The sequence below is a fragment of the Rhipicephalus sanguineus genome, chromosome 8 (genome assembly GCF_013339695.2).
Source record: "Rhipicephalus sanguineus isolate Rsan-2018 chromosome 8, BIME_Rsan_1.4, whole genome shotgun sequence".
In the NCBI taxonomy this organism is placed as follows: domain Eukaryota; kingdom Metazoa; phylum Arthropoda; class Arachnida; order Ixodida; family Ixodidae; genus Rhipicephalus; species Rhipicephalus sanguineus.
Genome location: NC_051183.1, coordinates 148,571,268 through 148,586,220, shown reverse-complemented (window position 1 = coordinate 148,586,220; position 14,953 = coordinate 148,571,268). Strand labels below are relative to the sequence as shown.

The 14,953-nt window shown below is 49.3% G+C and overlaps 1 protein-coding gene across 2 annotated transcripts; it reads right to left on the bottom strand.

Moving 5' to 3' along the window:
• Positions 1-11,247: 11,247 nt before the first annotated feature.
• On the bottom strand, positions 11,248-13,997 carry LOC119402393 (piggyBac transposable element-derived protein 2-like). 2 transcript variants are annotated; one of them, XM_049418622.1, is made up of 3 exons: positions 13,758-13,997; positions 13,186-13,356; positions 11,248-12,911 (listed from the first exon to the last, which is right to left on the bottom strand). In XM_049418622.1, exons 2-3 carry the CDS (start codon positions 13,334-13,336, stop codon positions 11,320-11,322), a joined length of 1,743 nt encoding a protein of 580 aa, XP_049274579.1. In that variant the 5' UTR covers positions 13,337-13,356; positions 13,758-13,997; the 3' UTR covers positions 11,248-11,319. The 2 variants fall into 2 exon arrangements, with proteins under 2 accessions (XP_049274579.1, XP_037525466.1); XM_037669538.2 differs by lacking the exon at positions 13,758-13,997 and having other exon boundaries at positions 13,186-13,506.
• Between the last annotated feature and the right edge of the window lie 956 nt (positions 13,998-14,953).

Below are 14,953 nucleotides of genomic sequence, written 5' to 3'. Positions count from 1 at the left end.
TAAAGCATTCCACTCTCGCACTGCCCGCGGGAAAAACGAAAAACTAAAAGCATTGTTGGCGCATAAGTATTCTTGGAGTGTGAGGTGATGCTTGTGACGGGTTTCTCTGGAAGTGTTGAGTGGAACGTAGGTGTTCGGATCTACTTTAAGTTTGTTGTGTAGAATTAGGTACATAAATTTGAGTCGGGATAGCATCGCACGACTGGCTAGCGTGTGAAGGCCAATCTCTGTCAGCATTTGCGTAGGCGAGTCGATGCGCCTATATCTGCTACAGATAAAACGCGCGGCTTTGAGCTGAATAGCCTCAATAGTGGCTATGTGATTTTGGGTAGACGGGAACCATGCCACGCTCGCATATTCTAAGATAGGGCGTATAATCGACGCATAGGCTAAGAGCTTGGCTTCTCTTGTCGAGTATCGCAAGGCCCGCTTTAAGAACATAAGTTTCCGCATCGCTTTGCCAGTCACGTGATCTACATGCGCCGACCATCCGAGATCTGACGATATGACGACGCCCAAGTACTTGTACTGAGTGACTGTATTAAGGATGATGCTATCATAGCCACACGGAAACGTAAGCTTGGATTTCTTTTTTGTTACTGCCATTGCAACTGTTTTATTGTAGTTGATGACCATTTGCCAACTCTCGCACCATTGTGCTAACAAGGCGAAATCACTGTTCAAACTTATTTGATCTTGCTGGCTTTGTATTTCTCTATACAGGACGCAGTCATCTGCAAATAACCTAATTTTAGATTGACTCCTACAAGTTATGTCGTTTATAAACAAAAGGAACAGGATAGGAGCCAAAACTGCACCCTGAGGTACTGCAGAAAGCACCGGCATAACTTCAGACGTTTCATTTGCATGGGGCACTGGCGTTGACGTCGGCATCTGAGTCGGTGTTGCACGCTTGCTCGGTTGAGGAACATGAACTGGCGTTGGTTTTGATGCTTGTAGGTTTCCGAATTCAGTTACCTCTCCGTCGAAGGTACTTGAGCTGGCCAGCGTTTCCCAGGAACAGGATCTGGCTCAGACGAAAACTACGGATCGGTGCCGTAGGACGGTGCGTTTGGGCCACAAGCCGACGACGCTCCCTGGGCGTAGCATGTATTTGCGGCGGTCATCCGGTCAATTGGACGTGTCTTTGAATCGCTGGGGACTACGGTGCGGTGGTGCAGAACAAGGAGCACGAGCGCCCTGAACAGAAGCCGGCGATGCTCCTACAGAGCTCACGCGCTCACTTTCGAACACCCAGAACCTATGCCCACGTCACCTTGTTTTTAGAGCGCAACTCTTAGGCGGCCGTTCCTTCGTTGAGCGGTGTCGTCGTCGGCGTCGGCGTAACCGATAGAGCGAACGCGGACGAAAGAGATCGAACGCGGAGTCTGTGGCTTTCACGAGCCATTGGCCTCTAATCACGTTTTCTTCCTCCGTCACGCGCGCTGGCCTCTCGGTCGGAGCTCGTGCGCACGCAGGGCTGGCACGTGCACTGCCGCTGGCTTCGCTTGTCTAACGGGGCTGTCGGCGTTTCGCTTGGTTCGCGACGCCTGCAATGCACAAGTGGTGTGCGTACCACCGAGCGAGCGCTGGCGGTTCCTGCGACAATATGTAAAATTGTTACATTGCTACAACTGCGGATAGCTAAACTTCAAACACTGCTGGCGTTGCCCCAACACGAAGCTGCGCTCGGAATTTGCATTAGGCGGTATCGTTATCGTCGATGAATCTTTTATATCTCCGACGTCCTTTTTCGCTTCTTCTATCAGCGTGGTCGTACGTCAGATCATACTTGTCGTCTTCCTCTTCTTTGATCTTATTTTCTCTTTCAACTCTTGTACGTGCCACTTCATAATTACTTTTTCTGTGGCGCAGACTTAGTGAACTTAAAATGACTAGTTATCAATCACGAAATTAGTGAAATAAACTAATTCACTTTTCATTCAGTGGAGAAAGACGGTGAGGTCAAATCGGAGAATCGGAACTCTTCCTGCAAGGAGCCCATTGCTGCTTTGAGAGTTTGAAAGAGCTGCCTCTGGTAATTATGCCGGACCAATGAGCACTGAACAAATTCACCAGCAAAACCAAAACCGAAGCGAAGATGAGCGCAACTATCAGTAAGCCGAATGAAAAGACGTCACTGTTCACGACTGCAGCAATGTTAGTTCTGCATTCGTTAGCGTATGTACGTCATGCGTGCTATAATTTCAAGGACAGCCTGCACACCCTTGAAGCGAAGTTGATCGATGATTGATGCAACGACGTTCGCTCACTGTTGGAAAGACGCTGTCAATTTGTTTACAAACATGTTTAAATGCAAATTCGACAGAGAATCGTAGGGGCAGTGTGGCTGGTGTGTCTAAACAAAACGCTGGCAAATCTCCTGTATAAAATTTACAGTAAGGCTTTGCAACTGTTTCAAATACAAGTCGGTGTCGAAGTACATTACGAAGGAGTTCACATAAGGTATAATGGCTGTTGTCGGGGTTTGAATTACTATTGCAAGGTTTTAGTAATTATAGACGACAGAGGTTACGTTGAATGTTACTGAACATGGTCTTGGGAAAGCATTCGCGACGGTTACGGCACATAAGACTTACTGCTTTCTTTGTTACACTTCATTGCGTTTTCGAAAAGTCACGAATTTTTCTTGCTTTAACTTGCGGCGAGAGATGCCCCGAAGCAAACACCAACTCTGCCAAGAAACAGTTGCGTTGAAGCATGATTTTATGCCTTGAGTGTTCGGCGGCCGGTATAACACGGACACAGCTGTTTACGTGCCACTTTTAAATGCGAAGCATTTCTTAGCGAACCAAAGGCACTTTCAACGTATCTATCTATCTATCTGGCTGCCTACGTCTGGCTGCCGTCGCGGTCGCCTACTTAACTTGGTATTAACCAAAATTGGCATTGGATGGTACGACAAGCATGATTGTCTGGTCATGACATGAATGACGCGGAAATCCTCTCGTGTGCGTCATGAAACCCTTTCATCCAGTAACGTGTGGCACATAAAACAAGAGAGCTGAGCTAGTTGGTAAGTATTCATTCTAAAGAGACAGGGCGTTTGTGGTATCCTGACTTCTTTCTTGTGTCCGTGTTTGCACGCCCTGTCTTTTTAGAGTGTGGCACACCCGTATGCCACGGGCCGCGGTATGCACCGCAGGTGACTCACAGTTTATATCTACCCAGGAACGGAACGAACAGATATTGGTAATTTAATCGCGAGAGCGTCAAGCAAATGCGGCATGAGCCGCGTTGGCCCAACGAATGCAAAGAATAAAAATCAGGATCCCAGCAGGAATCGAACACAGACATTCTGCGTGTCAATGAAGTATTCCACCACAGAGCTTTGTCGGGTCTTAAGACTGAACTGAACGTTATTTTGTCCTGAGAAGAGCAAGTTCCCCTAAGTGGGCTCGTCCGCGGGCCGTGTCCACGACGGGACCGGGAGGTGAAACTCGACGGCCAGGTCGTGGGCTCTCTGGACAGCCCGAAGTTGGTCGTCCTCTTGGGGACTGGTGAGGAGAGCGCTCAATTCTTCCGCGGCTCGAGACCCTGCCGTGACGCGCCGCAAAACTGCGTCGGAAAGACACCCTTTGCAATAGTCATGTCGGTGCAACGCCACTTGTGGTTCAGTGCGGGCTATCTAATTGTATAACAAGGTAACAAACATGACATATCTTTATTACTGTTACGTTGTGGTTTTTGGTTTCGCACAACGTGCAGGTTCTTTGTTTATGTGGAATGTCCGAGGCGTCACCTCAAGGCACTCTCCAAAAGGACGAGACCGCTTATAACCCATATTTAATAACAACACTAAAGCGAGCACACGTAACACTAGAGAAAACAGAAGATTACAGTAATCAAATGCCCAAACCTACAGCTACAACAAGGTCACAGAGAAAGGCATAAGCGGCATGCTTCGTTCCTTATCAGTTCCTAACGAACCGTTGGTCGCGGAGAGAAGTAAGGACCCGGCGATGATCTCACAACGTCGAGGACGAGGATGCCTTGGCACGAAGCACGAAGACGAAGAAGAGGTTACAGTTGCCGTCGGAGTGGAGCAGCGCGATGCTCTGCTGTATCGGCAGTCTTCCTAGGCCGCCGGTTGACGCTGAAGTCGAACCGCTGGCTCCGAGGATGGGTTCCGGCCGGACAGCCTCGTCCGAGCTCGAGCTCGAAGTCCGACTGCTCGCACCTGTCCACGGGCACAGGAACGTTCTCCCAGCAGCTGCAGCAGCAGCAGCAGCACACCAGAGACCAACGGCCAGGTAGAGCAGGTACTCAGAAGGTCACTCAGCTCTCAGGTAGACGAAAGTAGGCGCTGTAGCTCCGGTCCGAAACCCGACGGCCAAGACGCGTGACCTGTCTTCCTCGCTACTTGATGATGATGATGATGATGATGACCTTTATAAATGGCTCACACCCACTCTGGGGGATCGGCCAAGAAACGAATAATTTATAGGTAAAAGTGGTCACATGTGAAAATGAATTATAGAAGGTTAGAATATATTATTAATGCTAACTTAAAAATGCAGAATCAAAATCGCCCTGAATCAATTAGGAATTTTTGCTCCCTGCCACTGCTTCTTCGTCTTCGCTTCCCTCTCTCTCCGCGTGCTTCGAAACGATCACTGTGGCTCTCTCATTGGCGTTTCATTTACTCGTTCTTTTTGCTTTCCTAGGCCCGTGCAGGTTCCCTTTTCGTTGTCTTCTATGTCGTTCCACGGCGCGCACTTTAAACTCCGCGCACTTCACCACAATTACCTTGTTATGTGTTTATTGTGTAATTTGTGTTACTGTGGTTTCAGTGCTGGATATCCAATTTTAATACATATTGTTTATTATTTATGATAAAGGCATCATGCCGGCTTAACATCAGTTGTGGTTCCAGTGTTGGCTCCGCTTTTATAGCAGTTGAATTAACATTACCAATGTACTCCTATGACTCAGCAAGCTATATTCAAGCGTTGCTCGATTCAGGAGCAATACACTAACGAATGCTACGTACGATATTCACAGCATCGCACCGAAGCGTGTGAAGATGTGAATATCATACGTAGCATTCTTTAATCGCACTGTAGCGTGCTCTTCGTTTCAATAAAACTGGCGTCTCTGCTCCAACATGAGTGCTGACGTTACGTCAACCATAAGTTACCCTTTAAACGCGAGTGTATATTGTTGGCGTGCCTGGTAAGCACACAATTACTACCATTTCTAAAAACACGTAAATCCACCTCGTGGCGCTTGACTCAAAGCCAAGAAAATGCAGCATAGACAGCTACTTGCTGACTGCTTCGCATAAAACCTATTCCCACAAGGCGTGGGATCTGTCTGTTTTTTTATTACCTTTATTTCGGAGGCTTATGCCCGCTGCCTTCCCAAGAAACAGTAATTTATATTCAAAACGACAACGTTTCATCTCGTGCGTTGTGTGATCTCACGCAACTGGGTTTTTGTTTCTTTCTTTAGCAGAAAAAAACGCAGACACAGGCGAAGGTAGAACGTACTTCTGCAATGGCACGGCAAATGCATGCACCCGCGAATATGCGTCGCGCAAACATTTGAGCGCACGTGCGAAGAGAAAGAAATACTCGTGCGCGAAAAGCGCTCGAACCTCATTGTCATGCAGGCGCACAGTAAGCATCTCAATCTGCCCTGAGCAACAACTTCGCGTTGATTAAGGTTCGGGAAAAGGTAAAACCGTGACACGTTGCGTTCGACAAACAACAGCAGACGACCCGGCTTTGTGTGCCATATTGTAAAAGCAAACTGTAGCGAAAGGTTGGAGGTAATTGACTCACAAACAAAAGTGAGCTACTCCCTATTCGAGACAACCACAGTATAACAAAAAGGTGCTCATGTATGCACGAAAACCTTACAAAAGAGAAATGGAAAGAAAGTGTTATACAGGAAAGCGGTATTGGAGGAATCAGGCGCACGTTGCCGACTTCAGCGCACCGAGCCTTCGCTTTGTGCTCTCAATTAAACAGCACGATTCCGGGCGCAAGGAAGGAATTCGCATGTTTATTTTGTGTTGTTCTCAAATATTATCTTTATTTGTTCTATTATTTATTTAATATTTGCGAGTACCAAAGCAGTAATATTCAAAAACTCTCTTAATGCACTTTATAGTAGCTACGCATAAAAATTCCGTTAAGAGATCGTTTTGTTTATAGTTACCTTAGTAAGTGGAATAAGCGCTGACAGTGGATGAGTGAGTGAGTGAGTGAGTGAGTGAGTGAGTGAGTGAGTGAGTGAGTGAGTGAGTGAGTGAGTGAGTGAGTGAGTGAGTGAGTGAGTGAGTGAGTGAGTGAGTGAGTTAAAAACACGGGCACAAGAGAGAAGTCTAGGCACAACAAATGCCGACTAACAACTGAAAAGGCGAACGGCGGCGGAAAAGAAGGTAGACACGAAACCTTATCTGCGCATGTCCAGCCTAGAGACGATGCCTTTCAATCCGTCACGCGGGGGGGTCTACGTGAGAGAGAACCGTTCAGGCATTTGATTTTTTTTATTGCGATAGCAATTATATGGAAAGTCTCGGCTGGTCTTCGCCGCCGCCGTCATGCACCGTATATGTATAAGTATGTATATATTGTGGGCATTTATTAGGCACATCTTCTTCATGTGCACATTATCATCATCATAATGCATTTGGTTGTGCATCCTCATCTTCGTCCTGTATCATCATCATCAGTGTGGGTTGATCGTGCCTGTTCACTGCCGGGTCTTTGGGCCAAATAAACGTCTGCCTAACCAAGACCTCATACGTGGTGGAGGTTGCTTCTGAATCATCCGTCCTCTACTCGCCCGCTCTACCTCCTGGAGCTTCGCTCAGGTCGCCATTTGCGCTAGCTGTCCGGCAAAATGTCACAGCACGAGCAAGTCGGTGCTGCTGCCGTCCCTACTCTGGCACCGCAAGCCACGCCTTCTCACGTCGTAAACAGCCCCCAGCGGGAGCCTCATCTCTTCTCTGGTCTGCGCGGAGAAGATGTGGAGGACTGGCTGGACGATTTAGAGCGTGGCAGTTCTGCTAATCGGTGGGACGACACCTACAACCTAACTCACGTCTGCTTTTACCTTACGGGTGTGGCGAAGACGTGATTCTTTAACCACTTGATTGACATCCCCGACTGGGCTACCTTCAAAGAACAGCTGCGCCAAGTCTTTGGCACGCCGGCTGTTCGGTCGGCTCTCGCCAAGAGAACCCTCGAGGCTCGGAAACAACATCTCGGCGAGTCGTACACTTCCTACATCGAGGATGTTCTTGCGCTCTGCCGACGTGTCAATGCATCAATGTCCTAGTCGGACAGGGTACGCCACATTCTCAAGGGCATTACAACTGTCGCATTCAATGCTCTTGCCGTCAAGAATCCAGCTACCGTTGCTGAAGTTGTCACAACGTGTCAGCGCCTCGACGAACTCGAGTCTGTTCGCTTCCCACCGGACAGTGATGAAACACGCTCTACGGCAGACGCAGACCTACGAGGCATGAGAAGGGCACTGATACGTGAAGAATTGCGATCAATGGAATTCTCAGTGCCTACACTGTGTCCCAGTCAGCCTTCCGGCAAGGCCTTGCGTGATGTCATCAGGGAGGAGCTAGCGTCCTTGACCCACTCGTCGCACATTCAACCCGCTGCCTCTCGCCTCCTCCCAACTTTGCGCAAGTTGCTGCCACACCTTTAGGGAACGCCAACTCGACGTTGCAGCCATCAACATACGCGTCGGTTGCTGCCGCGCCGCCCGCGAGCTTCCCGTCACCGCCGACTGAGCCCTCGTCTGCCCATCTGAATGCGCTATCACCCGGTGCCCCAAACCCTGCCTACTACCCGCCTTGGCGATCATCTAGCCCTACGTGCTATTATTGCAGCTATCGCGGCCACATCTCACGCTTTTGCCACAAGCGCCAGCAAGGCGAGCGTCGAGGATACGACATGTGCGAGCGTGACTTCCCCGGAGGAGCCATTTACCAAGGCCTCCGTTATACGCCACCTCCGCGTCGGTCTCTATCTCTGGCCGCATCGAGTGAAGTGCGCAATAGTTATCGGTCAACCAGACGCCGTTCACCTTCGCCCTTCCGTCGCTCCTCGTCTCCGCTTCGGCCTGCCTCCCTCATCCGGAAATCTAAGCGATGCAGTTTTTGGAGGAAAAACTGCATTGACATTCAGGGCTCAAATTCCTCCAGCACGCCCTTGCAATATGATTTCTGTAATAGTTGAAGGTGTGCACGTTGATGCCTTGGTGTACACTGGTGCTACGTTTTCTGTTCTTCGTGCTGATTTGTGTGCCCGTCTCAGGAAAGTGATGACGCCTTACGATGGACCTACACTGGTTGCAGCCCAGGGGAACACAATTCGCCCTTCCGCTCTGTGTACTGCCCGCGTGCTAATCGATGAGATTCTTCACCATATAGAGTTCGCTGTGCTGTACCCGTGCTCTCACCAACTCATTTTAGGTTGTGATTTTCTGTCGTCTGCTTCTGCGGCTATTTGTTGTGGCCAACGTGTCGTCCACCTTACCGGCACAGACTACTCGCTCCGGGACGACATCTACAAGCCACTTCGCCTCGTCGCTGCTATAGATACCGAGCTACCACCACGGGAACAGCGAATCGTAACGGTTGTGTCCAACGACGTCGACTCCGGTGACGTATTGGTCACCCCGTCACCCCGTTGCCTTAGTAAAGGCATAGCTCTTGCATCGGGTGTCGTTCGCTTCCACAATGGTTCAGCTCTCGTCGCCGCCACGAACGCAACATCGGAAAAGATTTTACTTCCGCGGGGCACCACGGTAGCCTGCGTTGCCGATCCGGAGCCTGTATGCGTCTTGCCCCTTACGCCTGTCTGCTTCAAAGCCCACTCTACTGCTCATCGTACTTCTTCCTCCGCCCTTACAGCAGTCATCAGCAGTGACTTGACAGATTCGCAGGAGCAGCACATGCGTGCTTTGTTGAACCAGCACGCAACTTCTTTCGATGCCTATTCCTCCACCTTGGGCCAAACTACCGCTGCAGCACATCGCATTCAGGCCGACGGAATATCGATTGTGCACCGCCGCCCGTACCGTGTGTCTCTAGCCGAGCGAAATATCATTCAAGAAATACGTAGCCGACATGCTGCAACGGGACATAATCCGCCCCTCAGCCAGCCCTTGGTCGTCTCCCGTTGTTCTGGTGCGGAAAAAGGATGGTTCTGTACGCTTTTGCGTAGATTACCGGGCACTCAATAAGATCACTAGGAAGGACGTATACCCTATGCCACGCATTGACGACGCTCTTGATTCCTTACAAGGTGCGGAATACTTTTCGAGCCTCGACTTGCGTTCCGGCTACTGGCAAATACCCATTCACGAAGGGGACAAAAAAACAGCTTTCGCCACCCCGGACGGCCTATACGAGTTCAACGTGATGCCTTTCGACCTGTGCAACGCACACGCGACTGTTGAGCGTATGATTGACACCGTGCTGCGTGGCCTGAAATGGAAGACTTGCCTGTGCTACCTAGATGACATTTTGTCTTTTCATCAACGTTTTCTCAACACCTGCAACGCTTGTATGAAGTCCTGGCGTGCCTTGCGGGCGCTGGTCTTCAATTTAACACCAAGAAGTGCCATTTCGCCAGCAAATCTATTAAAGGCCTCGGTCATGCCGTGAGGAAGGACGGAATACGTCCTGACACCGACAAAACCGCTGCGGTGCTTCACTTTCCTCGCCCTGAGAAGCCTAAAGACTTGCGAAGTTTCCTTAGCCTCGCGTCTTACTTTCGTCGATTTATGCATTTGCATCCATAGCTGCACCACTACAGAAGCTACTTGTCTCCGGTATGCCCTTTGAGTGGTCTCAGGAATGTGATTCGGCTTTTGACATGTTGAAGGGTGCCCTCACGACCGACCCTGTCCTTTCCCATTTTGACGAGGCCGCTTCGACTCTCCTGCACACAGACGCTAGCGGCCGCGGTTAGGCGCCGTTCTTCTGCAACGCCACAACTCTTCGCGAGAGCGAGTCGTTGCATACTCCAGCCGCGTACTCTCTGCAGCCGAGAGGAACTACACGATCAGCGAGCAGGAATTTCTGGCCGTCATCTGGTCGGTGCAGAAGTTTCGTCCCTATCTGCACGGCCGTCATTTTACCATTGTTACTGACCACGACGCGTTATGCTCGCTTTCCACAGTCAAGAACTTATCGGGACGCCTCGATAGCTGGATTCTGCGTCTTCAGGAGTATGAGTTCGATATCATCTACAAGTGTGGCAAAAAACGTCAAGACGCCGACGCTCTTTCTCGCTGCCCGCTACCTACAGCCCCGCTCGGCGCTTCCGCAACCGCTTCGCATAACAAACACTGCGAGCCCACTTTTACATCGGTTCCCTCTCTGGCTTGTATCCGGACAACGACCAAGAATTTGCCTCTCACCTGCTGGCTGACCCGTACTGTCGACGGACCATGGGCCATCTCTCTGGAACTTCCTGTCCACTTAACGCGCGTCTACGTCGCCAACTCTCGCAATTTAAGCTCGACAACTCCGTGCTGTACCGCCGAATTTACCATCCTGACGGTCAGCGCTGCGTGGCCGTTCTACCTCGCTGTCTCAGCTCTCACGTCCTTACAGCCTTCCATGATGATCCGACTGCAGGTCATCTCAGTTTTCATAAAACCTACGACCGCCTTAGAAGCCGTTTTTGTTGGCCTGGCATTACTACTAGCGTCGACAGGTACGTCGGGTCCTGCACTATCTGTTAAAGTCGAAAACTCCCAACACCTGCTCCTGCCGGTAAACTACAGCCTCTTCCGTGTCCCTTGACACCATTTGAAGTTGTAGGTGTCGATCTTTTAGGCCCTCTTCCAGTCACTGCCGCCGGCAAACGATGGATCGTGACAGCTATGGACCATTTGACCCTCTACGCTGAGACATCTTCTGTGACTACTGGTTCTGCTTCTGAAGTTGCCGACTTCGTTCTACAAGCCATTATACTGCGCCATGGCGCTCCACGTGTTCTGATCAGTGACCGTGGAAAGGCATTCCTCTCTCAACTAGTGAACGAACTTCTCCGAGCCTCCGGCACCACTCACAAGATCGCTTCTAGCCTCTTCTAGCCTGAATTTAGTGTACGACATAAAAAAATTCCTTTCGCTGTGGCTTTTTATGGTCTGGTTATGAAGAAGTTACACAGCAACTTTTATACATGTAGGGGTATTAGGAAAAAAGTTACGGCTATGTCGCGAAAACGCGACAACAGGTCGTAATGGATCAGAAAATGTTTATTTTCGAACATACTTCAGAGCTCATTTCTTTGAGCTCAGAACACTTGTAGGTCAGTTCTTGTGAAAAGAAATGAAACATTTTGAGCTTTTGTTTATACAAAGATGAACTTTGCACTTTGTGCAGAAAGAAACAGGTTGGCCTTTGCAGCCAGGCATTTTGCATCGTTGTCGTTGCTGCGACACTTCAGGCCAGTGGCCAACATTGTCATGACGGACTTGAGCATGAGGTGTTGGAGCTGTTGGGCCTCTTCTTTTCTTCCTTTCAAGCTCTGCTTCCACAGAAAGAGACGGCCGGCCCCTCTTCTTCATCATGTCCTTGTTCTCATTACAGAGGCAGCTGGCTAGAGAAGCCTTGAATGCTAAAAGATCTAGTTGCTCTTTTTTGGCGATTGCTAGAGCATCACAATCCCTTCGGTATAGAAGCCAGCTGTTCACAACAGCCATATCAACAAAATGAAAAAAAAATCTCAGGTAGAATTTTTTTGACTTCAGAAAAATTCTGTAGTATGCCATGAGCCCATCTAGGAGGCCTACTCCACCCATAAAGGTGTTGTATGTCTTCACGATAGCAGGCTGCTGAATTTCGCACCTTTCTTTCTTCTTGCGGTCGTACCGCTGGCAGCTTCCTAGGGGCTCGGCACTCCCGAATGTGCTGGCTATATTCACTCCTCGGCTGTCGTACCACTTCACAACTCGGACTTCAACCCCATCAACAGTAGCCTCCCGCTCCACGTGGCTTCCTCTTCCGTCCTTCTTCATTTCTGCATCACTGGGCAGTCGGCATCCAGAAATCCTGTTTGCCCGCGCAGTTCCCAAGGCTGGAATACCGCGCTGATGCAAACTTACAAGCAGTTTTATGGATGTGAACCAGTTGTCAAAAAACAACAAGTAGTTTTTGTTCTCTGGGATGGAGCGCGAAAGCTCGAGCACAACATTAGAGCTCGCTCCAAGGTCAGGTAAACCAGGAACGGGGCGGATGTCCCCTGTGTAAATGGAAAAGTCGTAGACAAGTCCGTGGGTGTCACAAAGTACAAAAATCTTGTAGCCCCACTTGTGAGGCTTGCTAGGGACATATTGCTTGAGAGATGAACGGCCTTTGAACGGCACAATTTGCTCGTCGACAACCAGCATCTGTGACTTTGGAAGGATTTGAAATTTGGGAAGCAGATTGTCAATCAGTGGTCGAATTTTGAAGAGCCTGTCATTTCCAGCATTCGCTTGTAGGAGATCGTTGTTGTTGAAATGAAGGTTGCTCTTTATGGTTTGCCACCTGTCACGTGACATAACTTCTGCCACTTTTTCTACTCTCATCTCGCGGCTCCAGTACATGTGTGATCGTGGAAGCCTGTATATGGACATGTACATTGTGGCACCGAGAAACTGCTCTAGTGCAGCGCATGTTAGGCGTAATGCTTTGTTGGCATTCTTCTGCAGTGCATAGAGATTGGATTGGTCTCTAATCTCGGGAAGGAGCTTGTCGTCAAAAAAATACCGGAAGTACTCAATGGGTGCTTTCGGCTCATCTGGAGGGTCTGGAAGACTGTCTTCCCATTGAGGTTGGCATGTCCGCGCATGATTCACTCGCTTCCACAGGAAACTTCTTGCACTTGACGTGGACGGCTCTTGTGTTTCATCTTCGTCATCTGCAAAAAAAAAGAAAAAGAAAATGAAACCATTGCGACGTTGGCATACTACATTGGAGAAGCCATACAACCTTGGCTTGAAAAAGAAAAAGCAAAGATGCGCCAACGCAATACAACACGAAGGACGAAGGAACGCCGACGGCGTTTCACATTGCAGCCGCACGCAGCTCACCCATCAACAGCAACAAGAAAACAAGAAAGCGCATCACGTGGTTCACATTCCACAAGAGCTTGTGAATGTGCCAGGCAAAAAAAAAAAGTCAAGGTTGCATACCTGTGTCACTCCCAGACTGCCCAGATTGATCTGCTGGGGCAGCGTCTTCTGTGTCAGGGCTGTAATCGGAGTCGCTCTCGCTGAGGCAGCTATCTTCGCTGTCTTCAACGGGTGGAACCCTGATCCCGTAGAACCTTCTAGAGTCCATCATAGATGAAGAGCATTGAATAACTGAAAGAAAAAAAACAATTACTCGGTCTTTGACCATAACCCAAGGAAGATGTAGTTGTGCGCAAACAGGGACGCTACAACTTGATGCGAAAATGCGACAAAGACACGTGCGATTGAAAAAAAAAATACCAATCTAAAATTCTAACCTTCAGAAATAAATCACTGACGAAAAGCATTATAACTGGGAAAAAGAATTACTACTTCTTTGACCACATCCCAAGGAAGATGAAGTTGTGCACAAATCGGAACGCTAGAGCCTGATGATGCGAAAACGCGACAAAGCGACGCGCGATTGAAAACACAACTAATCTTCAAAAACAAATAATTTACGCGATCTCCGTGCGTTAGTCAACCAAGTGCCCACTACACAACATTTTTTTAGATTCGAAACATTTACATACCTTGAAAGGAGACGGATGTCAATGGATGGACACTGAGGAACGTTGTGCGTCGGCATCAACCGGAGAAATGGCAGCTGTCAGCTCTTTACTGAATAGAGGGTAGATGGCGCTGCTTTTTCTATATGTTGCCAGACATCTGTAGATTACCTCTAAGCACAGCAGTGGCGCCTACAGATGTTTTCTTCTGGTAGTGCGGCTTAAAACCGGTATGATGCGAAATCGCGACAACAGGTCATAAGAGGCTAGTTACCATCCTCAGACTAACGGCCTAACCGAGCGATTTCATCGCACACTTGCCGACATGATAGCCGCTTATGTTCAACGAGACCACAAAAACTGGGACGCGATTTTACCATTTGTCACTTTCGCCTATAACACCGCCATTCAGCGGACAACCGGCTATTCACCGTTTTACCTGGTTTACGGACGTTCCCCTACTTCCCTTCTGGACGTTTCTTTACCTCCAACGTAAATCCGTCGCCATCTTCTTCCTAGGAATACGTTTCACGACTCGCCCAGTGCCGCCAGCGTGCTCGCCTGAATACCGAAGTCAAGCAGCAAGAACGGAAGATTGTTTATAACGAAGCGCATCGTGCTGTCTCTTTCCGACCCGGTGACGAGGCACTGCTCTTGACGCGTCTTCGCACACCTGGTTTGTGTGGGAAGTTTCAGCCACGGTTTATCGGGCCGTACACAGTTCTGGAACATACTTCAACTGGGAATTATCGCATGACGCCACTTGTAACCCAACCAAGACCTCAAATTATATATATATATATATATAATTCAGGAAAATGTTTTCGAAGCGCGGAATCGAACCAGCGACCTCTCTCTCCGCAGAGCGCGCGGCGATAACCACTACGCCACAAAGCACAGAGCCTTCAGGTGGCTAACGGCGAGCGTTATATACACACCCTTTACCGCTGGAAGGACTCAGATACGGCAGGCGCTTATAAGCGTTTCTTCATTACCAGCGAGATGGCGCGAGGAGCGCAACGGGCGCATATAAAAGTCGTCGGCCAGCTCGCTCGCTTCTAATATTTTCGCAGGGATAACCTTGCCCTTCCGCTGTCTGCTAGCGCGGTAGTAGCTGCCGGGGGGCAAATGTCTTTGCAGCGTAGCAGCGCGTCCATCAAGGGCCGCTTTTCTTGCTATCGCATTCATTGCTTCGCCCTTGCGGCGAAACTGTGCCTTTT

What these genes read in the sequence shown, in the direction of transcription:
- LOC119402393 (XM_037669538.2), bottom strand. Translation starts at nt 13,393, where the DNA reads ATGGTCAAAGACCGAGTAATTGTTTTTTTTCTTTCAGTTATTCAATGC. An exon ending in GCAGTCTGGGAGTGACACAG is followed by an intron (nt 12,912 to 13,185) that starts GTATGCAACCTT and finishes TTTTTTTTGCAG; the next exon opens with ATGACGAAGATGAAACACAA.